This window comes from Leguminivora glycinivorella, chromosome 2 (assembly GCF_023078275.1).
Source record: "Leguminivora glycinivorella isolate SPB_JAAS2020 chromosome 2, LegGlyc_1.1, whole genome shotgun sequence".
In the NCBI taxonomy this organism is placed as follows: domain Eukaryota; kingdom Metazoa; phylum Arthropoda; class Insecta; order Lepidoptera; family Tortricidae; genus Leguminivora; species Leguminivora glycinivorella.
Window position 1 is genome coordinate 32,952,748 of NC_062972.1, and position 26,026 is coordinate 32,978,773.

The 26,026-nt window shown below is 38.7% G+C and overlaps 2 protein-coding genes across 2 annotated transcripts in view; one reads left to right on the top strand and one right to left on the bottom strand.

Annotated features, from left to right (window-relative positions):
* The window catches only part of LOC125239451 (protein madd-4), a 699,588-nt gene that overhangs the window by 564,948 nt on the left and 108,614 nt on the right, over positions 1–26,026 (bottom strand). The gene's annotated exons all lie outside the window — the stretch shown is intronic.
* LOC125239480 lies at positions 13,786–19,578 on the top strand. Its single transcript, XM_048147097.1, has 3 exons — positions 13,786–13,927; positions 14,006–16,501; positions 19,106–19,578. Exons 2-3 carry the CDS (start codon positions 14,221–14,223, stop codon positions 19,576–19,578), a joined length of 2,754 nt encoding a protein of 917 aa, XP_048003054.1. The 5' UTR covers positions 13,786–13,927; positions 14,006–14,220.

The window sequence follows — 26,026 nt, forward strand, 5'->3', positions numbered from 1 at the left end:
TGTATAAATTCTCAATTTCGAATTCTGTAAGTTTTTTATTATAATTATTATAAAGGGGCTTACTCTTGACCATAGACTAGCCAAAGGCAAAGACGTGGCCTACGATGGAGTGAGCTCGCCCAGGAAGATGCCTGTTCACATAACTCAAATGTTTTATGAAATAAAACTATGGAAACGGATTAAATCGCGTATAATGAATTTAAAATTCATCCCGACGTTTCGAACTCTTTACAGCGTTCGTGGTCAACGGGTGACCCGTTCACCACGAACACAGCGTTCGGGGTCACCCGTTGACCACGAACGCTGTAAAGAGTTCGAAACGTCGGGATGAATTTTAAATTCATTATACGCGATTTAATCCGTTTCCATAGTTTTATTTCATGAGTAACTATCGCGGTAACCGAAGTCAAATGTTTTATTTAATGATCATTTAATTTATTGTCAAATTGGTTTTACTTCATTGAATATTTTTCAATTATCGTGATTTATCTATAGTTAAACATATTCCTAATAATTTAGGAGTAAATTGCACAGAATTACAAACCACACTACACAAAAAGAAAAAAACAAACCGCTAACTGTTATGCACAGTATTTCCACCAAGATTTTAATATAATTACAATATTCCTATGAATATTGGATATGTGATTGCCTTGTAAAAATCTGTTAAAAATAATTGCCGAAGAATCTACAAATAGTTTGCTGTCAGTCAAAAATTAAATATTTCAGACATTTCAATCACGATTTCTTCATATAAACTATCCAGTGTCTATCTATAAACTATCCAACTATCGGGTGATCTGTTCTAACCCCAAAACTTGGAAAGCATTTCACTGGCAATTAAATTCAAAGGGTCAATTAACGCATGTGGTCGGGGGACATCCAAATTTAATTGTTACTTCGGAACCCGAAGGGTCCAAGATAAGGGTACGGAACCCTAGAGCAAACGGTCCGCGGTTTGCGTTATAAACAGTGTATCGAGATGGAAAAGTTTCTTGGTTCTAATGAGGGACACACTGGCATCAAAACGATTTTGAACGACTTGCTAATATGGATTTAATACAAAATCGAATTGAATAACGTCACGGTCAACTGATTTACTTCATATTATTATATTTCTATTTTTTTTTTATCTGACTTATAAAATATAAATTGGAGTTAAAAATAACTTCTGTCCCTGTTTTTCTAATAATTATCTGATGCTTTATTTCGTGCTTGGTATAAAATATTTTATTTTAAGAACAGTCAAGTTGCCTATAGGCTAGTTTCCTACTAGTCAAATCTGCTTCTTTTTAAGAATGTCAAAATTATTTTCTAATAATGGAATTACTATGAAATACTGAGGAGTCACGGTCAATTACTTTACTTTATATCTTTCTCTTTCGACTTACTAGATAGAAATTATGTTTAAACATAACCACTGTCCATATTTTTTTTCTAATTATGTGGTGCTTTATTTCGTGCACTGGAACCATAGGAAACTAGCCTATTATAAAGTCTCTCACGGGTCGTTTTTTTTACCTTTTTTCCTAGAAGAAAAAAAATGGTATTTTGGCGTTCAACCCGTAAGTGACTTTAAAAAGTCTTGGGCCGTCCGTATTTTGTCAAGTTCTTAAAATGAGAGATCTAAGACCATGAAAATTTTTAGGTTCTTCAAAAAAGTATTTATGGCTTAGGATTGTGTGGCAATGATTAAATTCGTAATAAATACAAATGCTTAAAAAATTAACTCGCGTTTGAACTCTGAGTGACTTTAAATAAGTACGAGTTAATACCACTTATGTCATATATACCACAGATGTCATATATACCATAGATCAAGCAAACGTATCTACTTAGCGTGTCAAATGAACTCAGTGAAATCCACTGAGTTGTCCGTCTTTAATCGCAGCTTGCAGCTTTCGGGCGTCAATTTTTGTAAGTTGAAGTCAATCAAAACATAAAAAATGCCTCGTTACGTGATATTCAATTGCAACAACACAAAAATTATGAACAATCAAGAGCCTGAGACATATTTAAAATTACAGGCAAGAAACAACTTCAGTACAAAATTTGACACGCTCGGCCCCTATATAAATAGATGAACTTGTTTCTTCTAGTGCACTTAACAAATTAAGCGAAAGGATTTTATCAATCGTCATCGTTTTTAACCCCCGACGCAAAAACTATTAATAAGTTATAAGTTTGATGTGTCTGTTTGTCTGCGTGTGTCTGTCTGTGGCATCGTAGCTCCCAAACGGATGAACCGATTTAGATTTTTTTTTCTGAAAGCTGAGTTAGTCGGGAGTGTTCTTAGCCCATGTTTCATGAAAATCTGTTTACTATGTCGCGGTAGAGGTTTTTTCAAAATTTTAATTTTGTGGTTAGGTTATTTCGTCTTAACAAAATAAAAGTTGTACAGTTTTACCGCCAATGTGTCCCGTTTTAATTGCGAAGTCTTTCGCAGAAACGGAACTGGAGTCAACTCTAAATAAGTTGCAGGAACTCTAAATAAATTAGCGCTCAACACACATTTGTCTAGCTCGCTTTGCGATGCCTTCGCTTTACTTGAATATTTAGTTTATATTTCCATTTTAACTGTGGTATTTTCATTTATTTTCTTTAGCCTTAAAGGAAAAAATGGAAAAGGAATGGCTCCGGCAAAGCTGTAGGTCGCAGGTTCGAATCCTGTCGGAGGTGTAAATTTTGCCTTTAATTTAAAAATATCTAGTATCGCTCGCGGACGTTTCTGCACAAATTTTGAGTCATAATAGTTATTTATTTACAGAAGTATACTTAAGTTAAGTTAATGCTATATCCTAAACATAATATTATGCATTGCTCAGTCATCTTCTGCGCAAAAAGGGTATCAATAATGTGAAATTCGTATTACCTAATATTACATCATGGTAGCGTCCTAAAGTCCTGGTCCTTTAATAACAAAGTCAAACGGATAAACCGCAACAAGTCGAACTTGTTAAATTCACAATTGACAACGTTTCAAAATTTTCAATGTCCCTAAATCGAAAACCATTTCGAGATATACGCTTGTAGATCACATAAATATTTTTTTAAATTTTTTTTTCCGCATTTTTAGTATAAAAAATCTTAAAAATAGTTTAAAGGGGAAGTGACGTCAAATAGCTGATTTAGAGCTGCCACTATATTATCAAAAAAATCTTCCAGTTGGGATGTCACTTGAGTTTGACAGTGAAACTTATCACAGTTCGTAGCAAAGATATTAAAAAAATCATGGCTTAGTCTATGATTCGTAGTCATTCACTAGTGGTTGACAGTGACACTTGACAGTCAGTCATACCGGACTGTTTAAGCTGACTGTTAAAACTTTTTTTGTAGGAATGATTTTGTCGTTTTCTTAGGTGTATGAAACAACACATGTGACGTCACGAAGCTGTGTCTTGACGTTTGTAACTTACGCTCTTTCTGCTCGAAGCAATAATAAAAAGGGAATTTCTCATTAAAATAGCAGTTTTTGGAAAAATAAAAAAATACGTGTATCTTTTAGTATTGAGTTCTTTCAAACCAAACAATAAAAAGTAGTACTCAAAAATATGAAATGTCAATGCAAATTTTTCTCAGTGTACTTTCAACTGCATTCTTCCTAGCATGTATTGAAATTCTAATACTTATCCGAGTATTCCTGATAAGCTTAACAACAGTCATGGTTTTGAAATGTTTCACAGAATTTCAATACTTACAGTTGTCAGGCATCCTGAGGCCAACCTTCCGCACAAAAGAACGACGTATCTATATCTGGCAGTGTATTTTTGAAGCGTTTCACGGAATTGTACTGAATATTCTCTTGTTCAGTGATATTTGAGTTATGTGTCTCGGAGAAGACTTCTCCACGGGGACAACGCCGTCCCTGAAACGTTGGAGGCCAGTTTAATATGTAGTCATACGCGATTAAGTCCCGATTTTAAAATAATTTTGTGTAATAATCGAGAAAGTTTAAATCAGTAATATTTGAGTTAGCTTAGCTAGTTTTTTTAGGCAAAATTTAATTTTATGAACTTAGAGACAATTTGAAGAATAATATTTTCGTCTCTCTGCTAATTTTCTTTAAAAAAGTAACGAAATCAACACCATCGCATGATGATGGTAGTGTCACGTACTGAGTGAATACGAATTAAAAGTTATTCTACCAACAATCTATTCAACAAAAGAAAAAATTAGAATCTTGTTTCTTTGCCAGTCCCGTAAATAATGAAGTTTTTAATATAATAAAGAATATTTGCTGGTATTTCGTAAAAAATAATACTAACGCCAACAAAGGATGGTGTTTAGCAAAAACGTGTTAACTCACATTAATTTCTCAGTACTTAACTTTAATCGTCTAATTTTAGTTGACATCTTGTTGCACAATGCACATGGGATGACTCATTATTGCGTATCAGCATCCTCTGTTTGGATATTCTATACAACATTTTTAACTTTTACGCATCATATCGCTTTACCCTACCATCCCTTCGAATGTGCGACAGCCCTTAACCATATCACATGCGTGCGTGAGTGTGTTAACCGCTCGAAAGGCTTGTTAAAAATAACGGTACGGTTACAGCAAGGTCGCCCGAATACGGCCGAGGTCACGTTTATTAAATAGTCTATGGTTGGATATTGTTTACAAGAAAGAATATGTTTTAACTAGGCCTAGAAGGTCCAAAATAAGCAAGGAAAAACCTAGGAGGCGCAAATCAAGCAAGAAAAGACGTCAAAAAAACAAACATATTCAAACATTATAGGAACTTAAGTTCACGTCGTGTCTTCATCACTGCAGCAGTACAGTACTGTCGTACGATATCGATAAACGACTCCAGCAAAGGATGGATCCAGCTTTGAATTCAGTTTAGAAACGAGGGGACCACGAGACATTTTTTTTCACACAGGCCGTCGCATAGTCTATTTCTAAGCGTATCCCATACCTCTGATGCGGTCGCATTACAAAAGCTACTGACATAATAATTAATAACCTAGCTACAAAATAAAAATTTTGAAAAACCCCCGACCGCGACATAGTAGACCGATTTTCATGAAACATGGCTAAGAACACTCCCGACTAACTCAGCTTTCAGACAAAAAAACTAAATCTAAATCGGTTCATCCGTTCGGGAGCTACGATGCCACAGACAGACACACACAGACAGACAGACAGACAGACAGACACGTCAAACTTATAACACCCCGTCGTTTTTACGTTGGGGTTAAAATACTTGCTGTCCGGACTGTGCCGCATTGCAACAGTAATGCTGGTGTAGTCTAAATCCAAACATACCTTTAGTTGAAGCGGAACGAATTGCAACATTTACACTACATTGTGTTCCGTTACTCGTTCTGTTAAGTCATATGTACGTACCTGAAATAAATTAATAGTTTAAAAAACACTATAAAACACGCTTTTATAAATGCACGTTAAAGCCAAAAATAAATTATGGATCGTTCAAGTTGTCTCTATTTGTGAGCTGAAGTTTAAAAACTATGTGCTTTTAATTATAATATTTGATTGTAAAAGCGTTGGGCGCTGGAACAGGAAAGACTTTTTGTATAACTTGCTGATAAATCAAATTATGCTATGTTACGGGAGGGAGGTTACACAGATTGACGCGCTAACTGGAGTTGCAGCATGACTAGTAGGTTCTACATTAAACAGTCAAATCAATTAAAAGTCAGTGTTCAAAGTAGGTACCAGTTTGTCGAACTCAGACAAAATATGCGCTAGTAGCGAGGAGAGTCGACAGTCACCGACACTTAGAATGCCGCTTTTTTCCGGTAATCAAAGTACAAAAGGGGAAACTGTCTACAGTGACAGGATGCAGAGTTCTTGTTCGTGGACGAGATATCTTTGGTTCTCTTTGGTAACCCTTAGGCGGCATATGTAAACGTTATGTTCTTATGCAACTTCATTCGCCAGGAAGTTCGGATTAGTATTTGTTTACAAGAAAGTCTTTCCTGTTCCAGCGCCCCACGCTTTTACAATCAAATATTATAATTAAAAGCACATAGTTTTTAAACTTCAGCTCACAAATAGAGACAACTTGAACGATCCATAATTTATTTTTGGCTTTAACGTGCATTTATAAAAGCGTGTTTTATAGTGTTTTTTAAACTATTAATTTATTTTATACTTTTTAGTCATTAATAATGAAATACTTTTAACATCACTACATAGTATAAAATAAAGTCGCTTTCTCTGTCCCTATGTCCCTATGTATGCTTAAATCTTTAAAACTACGCAACGGATTTTGATGCGGTTTTTTTTAATAGATGGAGTGATTCTAGAGGAAGGTTTACATGTAGGTATAGTACCCGTGGGAAGCCGGGGCGGGTCGCTAGTTTATACATAAATTTATTTCAAGTAGGCGGATTTTACATGCCATTTGTGGCTTAACGTGTACTTATTGCTAATTGCTACTTAATAATAACTAGCGGCTACCTTCTTATTACGGTATTATCATAAAAATGTTTATACCTAGTAAGTTATCCGTAAAAGATAGACAATATAGACATGTGCCATCGCGGACTTTTTGAAGACATTAGAGAGACATACTTTCGCCATACATTGTTTTGAAGCTCTCAGCTAGTGGGATTTTGTTTGACTCGATTAGAAAATATTGTCATATTTCAACTAATTCAAACAAAATTTAAGTATTTCTTTTTTGCCGAGCCCCCTTTATTTGCTCTTAAGGGTCACATGAAAACCATTACCCAACTTATTTTAAATACAACGTTGATCTTTCTTTTATGCGGGGGGCTTCGCCCCCCGAGCCCCCCTTTGTTTGCTCTTAAAGGTCACAAGAAAACACTAACCCAACTTATTTTAAATACTACGTTAATCTTTCTTTTATGCGGGGGGCTTCGCCCCCCGAGCCCCCCTTTTCGTTACTCTTAAGGGTAACAAGAAAACCCTAACCCAACTTATTTTAAATACTACGTTGATCTTTCTTTTATGCGGGGCTTCGCCCCCGAGCCCCCTTTCGTTACTCTTAAGGGTCACAAGAAAACCCTAAACCAACTTATTTTAAATACAACGTTGATCTTTCTTTCATGCGGGGGCTTCGCCCCCGAGCCCCTTTGTTGGCTCTTAAAGGTCACAAGAAAACGCTAACCCAACTTATTTTAAATACGACGTTGATCTTTCTTTTATGCGGGGGCTTCGCCCCTGAGCCCCCTTTGTTTGCTCTTAAAGGTCACAAGAAAACGCTAACTCAACTTATTTTAAATACTACGTTAATCTTTCTTTTATGCGGGGGCTTCGCCCCGAGCCCCCTTTTCGATACTCTTAAGGGTAACAAGAAAACCCTAACCCAACTTATTTTAAATACAACGTTTATCTTTCTTTTATGCGGGGGGCTTCGCCCCCCGAGCCCCCCTTTGTTTGCTCTTAAAGGTCACAAGAAAACGGTAACCCAACTTATTTTAAATACTACGTTGATCTTTTTTTCATGCGGGGGGATTCGCCCCCCGAGCCCCCCTTTTCTTTACTCTTAAGGATCACAAGAAAACCTTATCCCAACTTATTTTAAATACAGCGTTGATCTTTCTTTTATGCGGGGGGCTTCGCCCCCCGAGCCCCCCTTTGTTTGCTCTGACAGGTCACAAGAAAACGCTAACCCAACTTATTTTAAATACTATGTTAATCTTTCTTTTATGCGGGGGCTTCGCCCCCCGAGCCCCCCTTTACTCTTAATGATCACAAGAAAACCTTATCCCAACTTATTTTAAATACAGCGTTGATCTTTCTTTTATGCGGGGGGCTTCGCCCCCCGAGCCCCCCTTTGTTTGCTCTGAACGCTAACCCAACTTATTTTAAATACTATGTTAATCTTTCTTTTATGCGGGGGCTTCGCCCCCGAGCCCCTTTTGTTTGCTCTTAAAGGTCACAAGAAAACGCTAACCCAACTTATCTTAAATACTACGTTGATCTTTCTTTCATGCGGGGCTTCGCCCCCGAGCCCCTCTTTTCTTTACTCTTAAGGATCACAAGAAAACCTTATTCCAACTTATTTTAAATACAGCGTTGATCTTTCTTTTATGCGGGGGCTTCGCCCCCGAGCCCCCCTTTGTTTGCTCTGAACGCTAACCCAACTTATTTTAAATACTATGTTAATCTTTCTTTTATGCGGGGGCTTCGCCCCCGAGCCCCCTTTTTTGTTTGCTCTTAAAGGTCACAAGAAAACGCTAACCCAACTTATCTTAAATACTACGTTGATCTTTCTTTCATGCGGGGGCTTCGCCCCGAGCCCCCCCTTTGTTTGCTCTTAAAGGTCACAAGAAAACGCTAACCCAACTTATCTTAAATACTACGTTGATCTTTCTTTCATGCGGGGGCTTCGCCCCCGAGCCCCTTTTCTTTACTCTTAAGGATCACAAGAAAACCTTATCTCAACTTATTTTAAATACAGCGTTGATCTTTCTTTTATGCGGGGGGCTTCGCCCCCCGAGCCCCCCTTTTCTTTACTCTTAAGGATCACAAGAAAACCTTAACCCAACTTATTTTAAATACAACGTTGATCTTTCTTTTATGCGGGGGGCTTCGCCCCCCGAGCCCCCATTTGTTTGCTCTGAAAGGTCACAAGAAAACGCTAACCCAACTTATTTTAAATACTACGTTAATCTTTCTTTTATGCGGGGGGCTGCGCCCCCCGAGCCCCCCTTTATTTGCTCTTAAAGGTCACAACAAAACGCTAACCCAACTTATCTTAAATACTACGTTGATCTTTCTTACATGCGGGGGCTTCGCCCCCCGAGCCCCCTTTGTATGCTCTTAAAGGTCACAAGAAAACGCTAACCCAACTTATCTTAAATACTACGTTGATCTTTCTTTCATGCGGGGGGCTTCGCCCCCCGAGCCCCCCTTTTCTTTCCTCTTAAGGATCACAAGAAAACCTTATCTCAACTTATTTTAAATACAGCGTTGATCTTTCTTTTATGCGGGGGCCTTCGCCCCCCGAGCCCCCCTTTTCTTTACTCTTAAGGATCACAAAAAAACTTTAACCCAACTTATTTTAAATACAACGTTGATCTTTCTTTTATGCGGGGGGCTTCGCCCCCCGAGCCCCTTTGTTTGCTCTGAAAGGTCACAAGAAAACGCTAACCCAACTTATTTTAAATACTACGTTAATCTTTCTTTTATGCGGGGGGCTTCGCCCCCCGAGCCCCCCTTTATTTGCTCTTAAAGGTCACAACAAAACGCTAACCCAACTTATCTTAAATACTACGTTGATCTTTCTTACATGCGGGGCTTCGCCCCCGAGCCCCCTTCGTTTGCTCTTAAAGGTCACAATAAAACGCTAACCCAACTTATCTTAAATACTACGTTGATCTTTCTTTCATGCGGGGGGCTTCGCCCCCCGAGCCCCCCTTTTTTTGCTCTTAAAGGTCACAATAAAACGCTAACCCAACTTATCTTAAATACTACGTTGATCTTTCTTTCATGCGGGGGCTTCGCCCCCGAGCCCCCTTTTTTGCTCTTAAAGGTCACAAGAAAACGCTAACCCAACTTATTCTAAATACTACGTTGATCTTTCTTTCATGCGGGGGGCTTCGCCCCCCGAGCCCCCCTTTTCTTTACTCTTAAGGATCACAAGAAAACCTTATCCCAACTTATTTTAAATACAGCGTTGATCTTTCTTTTATGCGGGGGGCTTCGCCCCCGAGCCCCCCTTTGTTTGCTCTGAACGCTAACCCAACTTATTTTAAATACTATGTTAATCTTTCTTTTATGCGGGGGGCTTCGCCCCCCGAGCCCCCCTTTGTTTGCTCTTAAAGGTCACAAGAAAACGCTAACCCAACTTATCTTAAATACTACGTTGATCTTTCTTTCATGCGGGGGCTTCGCCCCCGAGCCCCCTTTGTTTGCTCTTAAAGGTCACATGAAAACGCTAACCCAACTTATCTTAAATACTACGTTGATCTTTCTTTCATGCGGGGGCTTCGCTCCCCGAGCCCCTTTTCTTTACTCTTAAGGATCACAAGAAAACCTTAACCCAACTTATCTTAAATACTACGTCGATCTTTCTTTCATGCGGGGGCTTCGCCCCCGAGCCCCCTTTTCTTTACTCTTAAGGATCACAAGAAAACCTTAACCCAACTTATTTTAAATACAACGTTGATCTTTCTTTTATGCGGGGGGCAAGCCCCCCGAGCCCTCCTTTGTTTGCTCTGAAAGGTCACAAGAAAACGCTAACCCAACTTATTTTAAATACTACGTTGATCTTTCTTTCATGCTTCCCCCCTTCGAGCACCCTCCCCCCCCTTTCTGTTCTTATCTTCCGGCACCATCATCATGCCTTGAAACCTAATCGTAGTCATAGTTCATTACAAGACTTTTCTAAGAAGCCCAAGAACAGCTATGATACGATGTTCCATCATGTAGTTCCAGTTCATATCTTCCGGCTCCATCATCAGACCTTGAAACCTAATCGTAGTCAAAGTTCATTACAAGACTTTTCTAAGAAGCCCAAAAACAGCTATGATACGATGTTCCATCATGTAGTTCCAGTTCATATCTTCCGGCTCCATCATCAGACCTCGAAACCTAATCGTAGTCAAAGTTCATTACAAGACTTTTCTAAGAAGCCCAAAAACAGCTATGATACGATGTTCCATCATGTAGTTCCAGCTCATATCTTCCGGCTCCATCATCAGACGTTGAAACCTAATTGTAGTCAAAGTTCATTACAAGACTTTCCTAAGAAGCCCAAAAACAGCTATGATACGATGTTCCATCATGTAGTTCCAGTTCATATCTTCCGGCTCCATCATCAGACCTTGAAACCTAATCGTAGTCAAAGTTCATTACTTTTCTAAGAAACCCAAAAACAGCTATGATACGATGTTCCATCATGTAGTTCCAGTTCATATCTTTCGGCTTCATCATCAGACCTTGAAACCTAATTGTAGTCAAAGTTCATTACAAGACTTTTCTAAGAAACCCAAAAACGGCTAATTTACGATGTTCCATCATGTAGTTCCAGTTCATATCTTCCGACTCCATCATCAGATCAGCTCAACAGTACCATATTATTGTATTGTCATCGGAACTACATATAGCTGCCAATTTTCATTACGCTACGACTCCTGGAAGATGGTTAAATTAGCTTCCTTAGATTCCATTACATACATAGTTACATACACGACGACCTAATAAAAGCGTGTTAAAAAGAAAAAACTTTGACAAAACTAGATCGAGATTATTATAAGTTTAACATGCACCCGTAAGAGCCTGTCATTGTTAATTGACCATTATACATAACACTTAAGATCGTTTTTTAAATAAATTAATCACAGTGAAGAATACAATTACGGCTTCAACAGGAAAATAACATACCTACCTAACAATAGTTTTAAGTTTTAAGCAAACGCGGATCGGACCGCGCGATCTCGCCAACTATTACATAAACCCCAGAGGTTTACAATATTTAGTGGCACTTTTGTAAACGTAATTAAAAAAAAAGAAGGAAAAAAAACAAAAAAAAAAGTAAGTTACTTTGAGCATCAAGTCGAGAGCGACGTCCAATCTAGTCCACTTTATAGAAACACTGGTGACTATACGGACGTGATAGTATGAAGCTGCGATAACCGTTTGAAACTTGGCTCTTGAAATTCACATACTAATTCAAATACAGATAGATCAAATATAAAGGACATTATAAAAATACAAGTTTTGATTCTAAATATCATTGATAAGCAAGCGCTTTCGTATTTTAAAATGTAAATTTAGACACAGTTCTAAATAAAACATGGCTAAGAACACTCCCGACTAACTCAGCTTTCAAACAAAAAAACTAAATCTAAATCGGTTCATCCGTTCGGGAGCTACGATGCCACAGACAGACACACACACACAGACAGACAGACAAACAGACAGACAGACAGACACACACACAGACAGACACGTCAAACTTATAACACCCCGTCGTTTTTGCGTCAAACAACCCTTTAAAAACAGAAAGGGTGAACTTTTTTAGTTTTTTATACTTTTCCATTATGTACAGTGGGTAAGTAAGTATAAAAAATCAGAACTAAATGCAAAACAAAATCTAAGGAACAGGGGGGTTACCATGAAGTGCTAAAGCCGTTCAGTTTAGGTTGAGAGAAAGGGACGAAGCTATAGCAGTTCCATAGCTCCGCCCCTCTCTCTCAACCTAAACTGAACGGCTTTAGCACTTCATGGTAGCCCCCCAGTTTACTTGATAGAGTCTTAATCTGCATTGACATGGCCACAATTTAGTCGACGTAAGTCAGTATCTCTCACACCACAAGTGTCAAAGCTTACTCTGACTAGTGCACTTTGTATTATCACTTGTATTTTGCTGAGACCAACGCTACAGCACAAAGCGATAGCCGCTCCAGGGTACGAAGCCAAATGCACAAACGCTCACGATAACGTAGCTATTTATTCGGGTGGAGCGAAAAAACACTTTTCTGGAATTAGCAAACCTATTTAATAGTTATCAATCAATGCCCCTTAGTCTATGAAGCCTTTGTGCAAAAGTTTCAGCTTTTTAAATCAACATCTTCTGCCTCCGCATTAGGTTTGAAATTTTGATCTCATACAAACCTGAAAATTCAACTTTTAGATAAAAAATGTTTTTCAGCAGTATTATGTTCAGTATACATTATTGATACATATTATTAGAAGAAACTACCAAAAATTGCGAAAATAGCGTTAAAAATCGCCAATTTTCAGTATTTTAGCGGCTATTTTGGCAAATGTACTGAAACTAGACAAACTTTGGCGATTCTTGACGCTATTTTCGCAACTTTTTGTAGTTTCTCATAATGATATGTATGAATAACATATACTAAACATAATACTGCCGAATTTTTTTTTTAATCTGAAAGTTGAATTTTTAGGTTTCTATGTGATTTTCAAAATTTCAACCCTAATGCGGAGGCAGAAGATGTTGATTTAAAAAGCTGAAAATTTGCACAAAGGCTTCATAGACTAAGGGACATTGATTGATAACTATTAGGTTTGCTAATTCCAGAAAAGTGTTTTTTCGCTCCACCCTACTATTTATCTCTATCGCTCTTCTGTATTGGCGCGACAGAGCCAGACTGCGTTTCGATCGGCTAGACGTCCGCGTCTAGCGTCAACGATTGTCATTTTGGCTAGGCCACCGGCCAGCTAAGCTTGGCTCTCTTGCAATTCACATGCAGATCGGATTTGGCGCTTAAGACATGGATACGAGATTGGAGATCAACTAGATTATGGGTAAATTGGTTAAGATAGATGATAGATGATGATAGATAGAAGCTTTATTTGAATGCTGCAATAACACACAATTACAACAATACAACAATTTATTACAATGTATATAAACTGTTGTACACAATAAAGTGATTACTACTACTACTACTACTACTACTACTATTACAAATGCAACACAGAACAACAAGAACAAAAAAGAAATCAAACATACCATTGATCTAAAATTACGTATACAACATGCAAAAAAAAATGCTTACCTACACTGCGTGCATTGCAGCTAAAACAAAAGGGTTCCGACTCAGCTATACGCTTCACCCTTTCGAGTGAGGCACTGATATTCTGCCGGTACCCAGATCACGTTACAGTTAAATAAAGGTGTCTACACTCACCCTTACCTGCTAATGGACGAACGAGGGGTCAGGCGCGCGGGAGGAGCACATATGACCTTTTACATCTAATTACCTTACATTCATTACCGATCTGTCGACGCTCCGATCAAGCGCATCTTACTTACTAATTTTACATACCGAATTCTGTACTTATATCTGCATTTATGGAAGCTGATTAAACAACTATACTGTACAAACTGTCTATACATCATTGAAGAGCACCGAATTATCCCACAATTGATGGTGACCCCGACGTGATGTGGATGATGCAACTGGAAGGCGAAGATATCCCGGAATGAGTGAATACCTACTGGATCCGAAGGAAGTACGCCCGTTCCTATTATTGTTCATCTATAAAAACAAGTACTTATAGGTAGTTAAACATAATTGCCGACTATTTCAGGAGAAAATCGGGATATAGGCTGGTGAGAACTAGTGATTTTGGCAGCGGCGGTTTCCATCAGCGGAGCCGAGTCACACCGTGTCGAGTTGCATTGCCCGGCCGGTACCTATTGTGCACAGCTGTTGTCGGCGATAAGCTGACCTACTCATCGTTTTACGAGGTTGGATTCAATTTAATTATTTATAACTAACATCTTCGTTATTTTCGCCTACAAAATGACCGAATTAAAGGATCTTTTAAAGCAAAGGGCCACAGTTAGAGGCCGCGTAACATTATTTGAAAAATATTTAACGCCATTAATGAGTCTCGATAGTGTAACTGAGCGTAATAAATTAATAAACAACGAATTAAGTTTAAGATTGTCTAAATTCCAAGAGCTGAGTTACACTTTCGATGAAATTCAGACTAAAATTGAGGCTTTAGATAGTGATACGTCAAAACAGATGGAAGAAAGGGAGCAAACAGAAAACCAGTTCTTCCAGCTGATTGGCACGGCTCAAGAATATTTAGATGCGTTTACCAATAGCAAAATTAAACAAAGTGACGAGGTTTCATGTCGTGGCAGTTCCACATCAGTTACGAATCACGTTAAACTGCCACCCCTGAAAATTCCTCCCTTCAGTGGTGATACAAATAAATGGCTTCAGTTTCGAGACATGTACATATCTCTCATTCATAATAATGACAATTTAGATAACATAAGCAAATTTCATTATTTAAAATCATACTTGGAGGGTTCCGCTCTGGCGGTTATTAATTCGGTCAGCGTTTCTAGTGATAATTATCAAATTGCTTGGTCGTTGCTCTGCGACAGGTACAACAATAAGCGCCTATTAATTAACGAACATATTAAATGTCTATTTTCAATTGAGGCGCTATCTAAAGAGTCCGACCGGGGCCTACGCAACTTAGTTGATGCAATTTCAAAAAATTTAAGTGCTTTGAAGTTATTAGGCGAACCGACTGACAGTTGGGGCACGCTTATTATTTATATAGGCTCATCGAAGTTAGACTCGGTAACCGCGAGAAATTGGGAGGAACATCGAAGCAAATTAGAGACTAATAATTTAGACGATTTTTTCGACTTTCTTCGTAAAAGGGCAACTGTATTAGAAACAGTCTACGCCGCCAAAACCTCAAATACTCAAACTCATAATAATAAGGTTGAAAATCGTCAAACCTTAAATAGGTCTAAATCCTTCATTTCTTCTTCGCTCGATTCACACCCCCGTGGTTGTTGTTTAGCTTGTAAACAAGATCATAAATTATATGAGTGTAACAAATTTAAATCAATGTCTGTGGAAGAACGTATTGCAAAGGTTTATCAATGGAAATTATGTAGCAATTGTTTACGTAGTGACCACCAGACATACCATTGCCGCCTCGCTGGTTGCCGCATTTGTAAAAGAAAGCACAACACTTTACTTCACAAGGTAAACAACCTACCCAGTGGTTCTCAACCGCACCAAACACAATCATCATCATCATCATCTCGACAAGATGCACGAAATAACGTAGAAGCGTCTACGTCTACATCTATGCCTACCAGTTCAGTGTCTAATGTTGAAATACCTACCAACAACACTGACAACGCATCTTCTTGTCCGCGTCCGGCAATTACACTGTCTGCTGGCTCCTCAGGCCTGGGTGTTCACTCCACGGCCATAGTTGAGGTGTCAAACAATGGCAACATTGTCAAACTGCGCGCTCTTCTTGACAACGGCGCGCAGTCTTCTTTTATAACGGAGGCGGCACGAGCTAAGTTAGGATGCCCTATAATTAAAGAACACGAATGCGTGTACGGTCTCAAAAATGCATCAGTAAATATTGTCGAACATTGCAACATAAAAATTAGGTCTACGTATACCTCATACACTACGAACGTCAAATGTTATATTTTGCCAGTCGTAACCGGGATTGTTCCTCAAAACAAGATACGAGTTGAGGAATTAGACATCCCTGGTCACATCCAATTAGCTGATCCTGACTTCCATCTCCCTGGAGATGTCGATATACTTCTAGGTTTAGATATCTTCTGGGACGTTCTGGGCACTTCTCAAATAAAGCTCGGACCAAATAAACCAGTCCTCCACGAGACTGAGTTTGGATGGATCCTTGGTGGCCGCAATAGCTGGAAAATTGCAAAGCGTCCTAGTAAGTCTTATTGCTATTTCAGTCAGGATATACAACAACAACTTACAAAGTTTTGGGAACTAGAAGAAGTTCCTAAGGACAAGCCTACGTCAAATAGCGACCAATACTGCGAAGCTCTTTTTCAAGAAACTACGCAGCGTGACGAAGATGGCAGATTTTGTGTACAAATACCTCTTCGTGATTCACCAGATGTCTTAGGCGACTCTTTTAAAATAGCCGAAAGGCGACTTCATCAAATGGAACGTAAAATGAAACAAAAACCTGAATTGAAACAAGAGTATACTAAATTTATGCAAGAGTACGAGCGCCTAGGACATATGAGTGAAGTACCTAAACCCGAGCGTGGGTGCTATTTGCCACACCACTCTGTAATTCGCGAATCTAGCGAAACTACGCGCCTGAGAGTTGTCTATGACGCGTCAGCAAAAACGTCATCTGGCGTGTCATTCAACGAAATACAACATGTCGGACCTGTAGTCCAGGACGATCTCTTCTCCATATTGCTTCGTTTTAGGCAACACAAATATGTAGTAACAGCCGATGTGGAGAAGATGTATCGCCAAATATTAGTAAAGCCCGAACAACGTCATCTCCAAATGATTTTATGGCGTGAGCAATTTGATCAGCCAATTAAAATATATCAACTTAACACTGTTACCTACGGTACCTCTTCTGCACCATTTCTAAGTACGCGGTGCCTTGTGCAGCTCGCGAATGAGTGCAGTGATGCACGAGTTGCTGATGTAATCAAACACGACTTCTATGTAGATGACGTCATCACAGGGAGCAGTTCAAAGGAGGACTTGTGCTACATAATAAATTCAATAACGGAAGTTCTTCATTCAGCGCACCTGCCATTGCGTAAATTCCGTTCTAACATCGGTTCCGTCCTCCAAGACAACTCTAATTCATTGATACCGAAAGATCTAGATTTCAGTTCACAATCAAGCGCGCTAGGACTTAAATGGGACCCTAGCACTGACACATTCAACTTTCCTGTCGATATAAAACAATCGTCAGTAGCCACCAAGCGATCGATCTTATCGAACTCTGCTAGGTTGTTCGATCCTCTAGGGTTGTTAAGCTTATGTACTATTGTACCCAAAATCATTCTAAAAAATCTATGGCTAACCAAGCTAGACTGGGATGATCCTATTCCCACAGAACTGTCGAAAGCATGGTTTAATTTCGTTCAAGGCCTTAAGAGCCTGACCAACTTTCAAATACCCAGATTTGTCCTTACTGACGATCCCGATGCAATCGTCGAATTGCATGCATTCTGTGATGCATCTCAAGATGCGTATGCAGCATGCGTCTACTTACGTTCAATTAGTAGCTCAGGTAACGTGTCAGTTAACCTGTTATGCGCTAAAACGAAAGTAAGTTCCGTGAAAGCTCAGACCATCCCGCGTCTAGAATTGTGTGGAGCTTTGTTAGCTGCACGTCTGAGCTCAAAGGTTATCGAAGCTTTGCGACTTACAGTCACAAATATCTATTATTGGACAGACTCATCTGTAGTTCTAGGATGGATCTGTTCACCTTCACAAACCCTTAAAACGTTTGTATCAAATCGTGTCGCAGAGATTCAGCAGCTAACAGCTAATGGATCCTGGAGACACGTCCCGGGTGTTCAAAACCCCGCGGACTTAGCATCCCGTGGTGTCAGTCCAGCACAAGTAGCTGATGCTGACCTATGGTGGCATGGTCCCTGCTTTCTATTAGAAGGACCATTGGCCTGGCCAGAGGTTATTAAACCTAGTGCCAACATACCTGAAATTAAAACAATTAAAACTAATTCTAAACTTAAAACTACTATACCTATAATATGCACTACAACTACAACTACAACAGTACCTACATCTACAACTTGTGACAAATTAATAAATATCGAAAATTTCTCTAAATTTACAATATTATTACGCAGCTTGGCCTATGCACTGCGTTTTATCCACAACATACGACACTCAAATAATAAAACTACCGGTCATCTAACTACAGACGAACTACAGTTATCATTGCATCATCTTGTTAGACAACACCAAGAGGAATGTTTCGAGCATGAACTACATCTATTAAATAACAAAAAATGCTTACCTTCAAAATCGCGAATCCTGTCTCTCAGACCTTTCGTTGATGAGAAAAGCATCCTCCGAGTAGGTGGACGCATTCAAAATTCATCTGAAATATTTAGTAAAATGCATCCGATTATATTAGATTCAAAAAATGTTTTCACCAAACTACTGTTCATCCACGAACATAAAAAACTATGCCACGGAGGTCCACAGCTACTACTGACTAATGTCAGGCAACTGTACTGGCCTGTGGCTGGAAGAAGATTAGCGAAATCTACTGTAAACAACTGTAGAATCTGTAGAATACTTAAAGCTAAATCTGTCATGCCAGTAATGGGAAACTTACCCTCCGCTCGAGTCACTCCCAGCTTCGCTTTCGAGGTTACCGGCATCGACTTCGCTGGTCCGTTTCCAACTCGTGATCGAAAGGGACGCGGTTGCAAAATTATTAAAAGCTATCTATGTATATTCGTCTGTTTTGCAACCAAAGCAATTCATTTGGAAATTGCATCAGACTTGAGTGCAGAGGCATTTATCATGTGTTTGAACCGTTTTATCTCTCGCAGAGGAAAGCCCAGCGTAATTCATTGTGACAACGGTCGAAATTTTGTGGGCGCAAATAATGAATTTAAAAGATTCTTACAATCTTGCGGTGAATCCATCTCGTCTTACGCTGCCGGTGAATTCATAACGTTTAAGTTCTCACCTGCTTACTCACCGCATTTTAACGGTCTTAGTGAAGCCGGTGTGAAAGCTGCTAAGCATCATATAACTCGAATGGTAGGGAACACGAACCTCACTTTTGAGCAATTATCGTCTTTGTTTGCACAAGTCGAGGCAATTTTAAACTCTCGACCTATAACTCCCCTATCAGCCGATCCTACTGATCTTTATCCCTTGTGTCCCGGGCACTTCCTGATCGGTAAACCGCTCACTTCATTGCCATCTCCGGCGCTCACCGAACTCAATCCAAACCGTCTCAGAAAATATGAACAAATTGAGCAGATTCGTCAACAATTCTGGGAGAGATGGCGCACCGAATACTTGAACGAGCTGCAACAACGATCGAAGTGGCGCATCACTCAAGGAAAACTCGCTGAAGGCGATATGGTGGTACTCAAGGAGGCCAACTTACCACCACTCAAATGGCGCATGGGCCGCATCCATCGACTGTATCCAGGAGCCGACGGCATCGCACGCGTCGCCGATGTGAACACGTCCAAGGGCCTCATTCGCCGCGCTGTTACAAATCTATGCCCCCTACCTAACGATGAGTGCGAAGAAGCTACTCGAAAACCCACAGTTTCCGAGGGGGGGAAGATGTCTACACTCACCCTTACCTGCTAATGGACGAACGAGGGGTCAGGCGCGCGGGAGGAGCACATATGACCTTTTACATCTAATTACCTTACATTCATTACCGATCTGTCGACGCTCCGATCAAGCGCATCTTACTTACTAATTTTACATACCGAATTCTGTACTTATATCTGCATTTGTGGAAGCTGATTAAACAACTATACTGTACAAACTGTCTATACATCATTGAAGAGCACCGAATTATCCCACAAAAGGTGTATAAATGAAGAAATAGGTTAATTTTGAAGTAAGGTGAGAAAGCAATATACGAGTATATATACATTGCTGTGGAATGAAATACAAATTAAAGTGGAAGTAATACATACATATATAATTAATGACAAACAAGAATATGGAAAATGTGTAAGTAATACTTGTGTTATAAAGTGCGAACGTGTTTAAGCTTTACTAGTAGAACGTACAAGTTCCAGAAATCGAAAAAATCTTTGGGACTAAGTGGTTTTAGTAAATTCAGGTATTTTTCAGTCTGGTAAAGGAAAAACATAAACAGTTTCCATAGAAGATTTTTTGTCCTCGTACGAAACCAGCAACATATTAAGAGATATTATTCTTCGTAAGAAACCAGTTGCAATCATAATTCTAGACTGTTTGCCCTTCGAGCATCTAAAAATACCTACTGTTTTGCACCTAAAAGTCTCCTGCAATCGATAAAAACCCTTCGATCGTAACTGACTTTTTAAAAAAAAATCGATCGCTCCTGGTGATGACGGTTACAGACGCGGCTGGAAGTCAATTTACAAATGTTTCCGTATTTCCACCATGATGATGTAAATTTCGTCCACCATTGTTATCATTATTATACAGTATGTAAACTAACGAAAACCATTTACTGTAACCCGTAAATGTCCAGGTGATACTGAGAAACTTTTACTATGAAATCACGAAGATATCTTCTGACAGTTTCATAGGTAGTTTTATTTTATAGTAAGTATTTCCTATGGGAGAGTAAATTTTTATTTCGCGTTTTGGGTGTTGGTCCCATAGTAAAAGTTTCTCAGTATCACCTGGACTTTAGAATTGATTTGACAAGCATTAAATTAATTTCGCATTAAATCTTTTCAAAAGTATTTTCCCAAACCTTCATAATTAAATCGCTTACAAATATTACCACCCCATTTGATTGATCGCACCAAATTGACCCACTAACGACGCTTAAGATTCCCATTAAAAATCCATTAGTACCAAATGTACACGTTTTTCATTCGTATTTGTATCAAATAATGTGCGAAGTTGCCACTCGAAGGCCCAACTTTTGCAATAAAATTGTTCGTGTGTGGGCCAGTTTACAAGCTTTGGCAGTTTGGGACTCGTGTAGTGGGTAAATAAAAGTGTTCCGTTTCCAAACTCAAATAGGATTGGGCGGGACATGTTGCCAGGCAGAGCCCTCCCATGAGCCCCCATGTCTCCTATGAGCCGTGGCAAATGCCGGGATAACGCAAGTGATTGCTTGAAATATTGTGTAATTAAATTATATTCTGAAAATGAACCACAGTTGATAAAAACAAGATAGTTTGAAATAAATAAAATAATAAAAAATAACAAAAAAGTATATGTTTTTTCTGAATCTTGTAACTCGCGCCAGACATTCCTGAATTCGCTGAACGTTGCAGCGATACCGTTATGTGTGGTTACCCCACATCGGGACGTCTCCTATTTGTTCTGTTGAACCAATTGTCTTGTAGTGTGGCCACGCTGCTCGTGTCTTGGGATAAATGAAACGGATTTGCTGATAAAAGGAAACGTCTTTGAGAAAGATTTTTGCTTTGTAACCATGAGCCGGATACAGACAGACTTCAACTCGACTGAATTTTGTATGGAGACTGTGCAATCAGCATACGGTTCCCATTTACATAGGGCCTTAGAAAGACTGCTTGTGGCATTCTGACTTTCTAACTATTTCCAACGGTTCATCTGGATTTAAACTGAAGTTCTGATTGAAGCCCGCCATACTTGTCAATTTCCTTGATGAGTGACAGATTAAAATTCAAAATTGCATCAGCATGATGGAATTCAATTTTATATCAAGTAAATTGACAGATATCAATGGCAAATGAAATGTAGGGGACACAATGTAAAGGTACTCTTGTCTTTCCACACAGACCCCATCTCCGAATTTAAATTTATTTTTAAATTCCTGTATCTTGAATCCAAACTTGCCTTTATCCTATTGTCTCTGAATCATTGTTACTAAGATCAATTACTCAATAGAGAACTACTACACACAGAACCCTATGTCTTAGTACCTAGATACTAAGCTATCAGTGCCTGGGCACTAAGCTCTCAGGTCACTCAGATTTGTTAACATGTTACTTGCAGGTAGCACTATCAGTGTTACAAAGCATGGTGTCTCAAAGGGTTGTTTAAGGCTGCTTACCCAATGTAGCGAAGCGAGGTAGAGAAGCGGTGAGCGAGATAAAAATCTGTCATTGACATGAAATCTCAGTTTTGCGCTAGTGTGGATTTTTACCTTTTTATTCTAAGAAGCCGAGTACTTACGTTTTATTTGACATCATAAATACGGTAACGTACCGGTCAAAATCGTAACCCTCCTTTTGCGTTGCTGTGGTCGGGTAAAAAGTAGTCACTTTTTGCCCTTTAAGTGATGATGTAAAAATAACCAAAATAAAATTTGCCAGAGACCAAACATTCCCAGATTATTAGAAATAACCATATTGAATTACTTACGGAGACAGATTGGTTTATAAAAAACCACAATCTCATGGCGATGGCGCCTCTGGACAGAAGTATCTTCTCAAAAAAAAGTTCGTCTAGCTAATTTACAATATTTGTAGTAACTAGTATAGTCCATTTCAAATACGAAGGCCCGATGGCACTCGAAACTTAACAATAGGGCTCATAATGTTTGCCTTTTGTTATCTAATTAGGCCCACTTCAAATTGGCACGGGTCGGTGCAATCTTTTTGTCGGTGCAATCAGGTATCTTTTGTTATCACTAATCCTATTGTTAACGCTAATTGACCGTCTCAAGTGCCATCGGGCCTTCGTATTTGAAATGGACTATAATAGTAACCTTTGTAATATCGTTTGTAGTACGTTTGTAGTAACAATACAATATAAATACAAATACCTACAAATATTCTTTATTGCTAACAAGATGACATTAAAAAAAAACAAGCACATAACTTTAATTAACTATGGTAGACAACAGCCGGTCTTATCGCTAAAGAGCGATCTCTTCCAGACAACCTTTGAGTAGTAGAGTCAAGACACAAAAAACAACTGATTTGAGTAGGTGATGCAGTGAGTGATAGAAAACGTCAAATAATTATACATAAATAAGATATAAAATAAACCTAAATATACCAGACATATATAAATACTATAACAACACAGCTACGAATATACATAGATCAAAAACAATCATTAACTTAATAATTTTATGTTCTAGGAACAAACTATCCTATATGTGGCCTCATTCTAACATTCCTCAAGAGCATGGACAAAGCTAAAACACCTAAAGGCCACGTTACACTCTCGACCTCATTTGAAGTACGGCACTTCTGAGGTAACCCGACCACAAAGGAAGTTACAGGAGTCAAGTAACTGAGCAGAGAAGTCACATATTGCTAATATAATATTGGTTGTTGACTTTCGATCGCGGGTTCGAACCCAGCTCGAATGACTTTTTGTGAACTTATGTGAGAAATGTCATTTGATATTTGCCAGTCGCTTTTTGGTGAAGGAACACATCGTGAGGAAACCGGACTAATTCCAATAAGGCCTAGTTACCCTTCGGGTTGGAAGGTCAGATGGCAGTCGCTTTCATAAAACTAGTGCCTACGCCAAATCTTGGGATTAGTTGTCAAAGCGGACCCCAGGCTCCCATGAGCCGTGACAAATGCCGGGTTAACGCAAGGAGGATGTATGACATAGCTATTCAGTTGTATGTGGCGTCTTATCTAAAACGACCTTTTCACGACCTTGTCGACTAAGATTTTGCAGTGTTAACTAAAGTATCTACAAAGGAAGTCTAATTATGCATTTAGTAAAAACGATATTTTTATCTCTGTCTAACATATTTGACAAGTGCAAGACGGGGGCGGATGGTAAATCTTATGGAGCCTAATAATTAGTTTCAACGGTCACCGCTAGCATCCGTATTTGATTGTCCATAAGTGTAGTTGTGGCAATCAGTGCATTTTCTTCATGCGCGTTGCGAGTACATTATTATCAAGATCGTATCCAGTGGTTGTGCTCAGTGTCCCCCATGACCCCCTTGGATCCGCACATGTTTATCACGTCACGTCAAGCGTTATCAGATCTCGGACATTAGCGGTCAAATATATGAAAGAGGCGCGTTCCTAGCACACATTCTAAGCTCGTGTAGGTGAACACGTATCATGCTTGTATGAGTGAGATATAACAGGTCGACAGTTTACGTTTTTGACAGGTGGTAACAGTGAGATAACCGAGAGGGGGTGGGCGGCACTTCCAGCGGGGAGCGAGAGTGGCCATACTGTACGATAGTACTCTTTATTATACTGTGGCGTTATAAACACGTGCAGCCACAGACCAACTCATCTAATCAAGCCTAAACCTCTCAACCGTTCAAATGCCACCGCATATTATTAGAACAAAGCTTATTTGCGGTGCCTCCGGATCCGGCAAAGTCCGACGGATTAAATACTTAGGAATTAAGACAACATCACACCCTGACACAAAGTACTCCCAACCTCCGTCTTTTGTTTTAAGGTATACTTTAGACTAAGGCAGCTTGATTGAAAAATTGAAACTTTGCCAGTGAATATAAGACCAGAAGGTTTTGGGTTTATGGTTGGATCTCAGTTGAGTGTTGGTCGGAGAATTGAAATGTATCCTTTTGGGTTTGCGTGCGACGGAGGCATTTTTGGCGTCGGTTAATTGTTTTGATAGGTGTTCATTGTTATGCGATGTTTGTAAGAATGGGAATATCTAAAGAGACAATGGTTTTCTAATTCATGACAATTAATTATTAAGAAACTAGGTATTTAGTTTTATGAAACGCTCAAAGTTATATGTACTTTTGGTTTAAAACTTCATCTTACACAAAATTTGGGTTAAACAGTTTGCAAATAAATGTAACGAAATTAGAGTTGGTAGAAGTTTCGCATACAAAATTTGTGGTCGCTTTATTTTGTTTACTTACCTCTTAATTACCTTTGATTTTATAGGAATAGTATATTGGCGGTATAATTTATCATGAGCCCGTAACAGGATTCATAATCAGAACTAATTAATATTCCCTAAACATACATAATTATGTACATTGCACAAGCTCGCCACCATTAAATTAATCATTTTTTTAGTATAAGTACCTACCTTTAAAATAACAGCAATTTTGTGTGGAAATAATTGGAAAATATTTTATTTGTAATATTTTTTGTTGCACTGTAGTGTATTTGTTGTTTGTAGGTTTGTTTTATAATATTTTCCTATAAACATAACCAAGTCTTCACCTTTGTGCATAATTACTTAGGCATTAATACAAATTATCAATACTGTATTCTACTCCTAAGTAGTAAATAAAGCCTAATGTTCCTTAATGCAAACATAAAGTTATTATAATGTTGACACGAAACCAATAATGTTAGTCACCACCGAATATTTACATCTTAATACGACATTACCCTGAGTTATGACATTTTGTGTCTATTATAGAATAACGTCTTGACATCAAGCAATATCTTTATGATTCACGTGTCGCTCTAAATTTAAGGGATGTATAAGTAAACAAAACCGTGATAAATTTATGTTTAGTAAGGACCATTTCTGGACAGACTTTTCAGGAAAAAAGTGACTCAATTTCACCATAGACGATAACGACGACGAATTCCAAACAAATTAAGACATGAGACATCCAATGAGACTTTCAAACTATCACTCATTCTGCTGCACAATGCTACTCTTTTATTTATTTATTTTCTTTATAACAGATACGGGCCAATAATATTTTTAGAAGTTATTTGTCCGCACTTCTATATTATAAGAGGTGATATATTGGTGTGGAATAATAAGCACTTTATAATTAACTCCGTATATTAAAATAACCAGTTAACGTTACAATGGTCGGAGTGAGACTGGCGTCTCGTTCTCACATTGAAAGGATATTGCTTTTGGCTAGTCAGCTCATATCGCGGTGCGCACGTACTTGAATATGAGCTGACATAGCTATACTGTTCCTACATTACTTCCCCCTTAGGGAAGAAAAAAAAAATTACATAAAAAATTACATACAATTGAATAGTATCTGATATTTGTTACACCCTGTATGTTTCGTATGTTGTGGCTATTCAGCTATCGGACAGGTGCGCGTTTCGCTGACATAGCGTGACGCGCAGCTGTGCGATATGAGTACAATGTTACACAATGGAGGTTGTATTATATGATTACGTTACACAACTATACTTAGATATTA

What these genes read in the sequence shown, in the direction of transcription:
- LOC125239480 (XM_048147097.1), top strand. Translation starts at nt 14,221, where the DNA reads ATGACCGAATTAAAGGATCTTTTAAAGCAAAGGGCCACAGTTAGAGGC. An exon ending in TGAAGTACCTAAACCCGAGC is followed by an intron (nt 16,502 to 19,105) that starts GTGGGTGCTATT and finishes CTCCCCTATCAG; the next exon opens with CCGATCCTACTGATCTTTAT.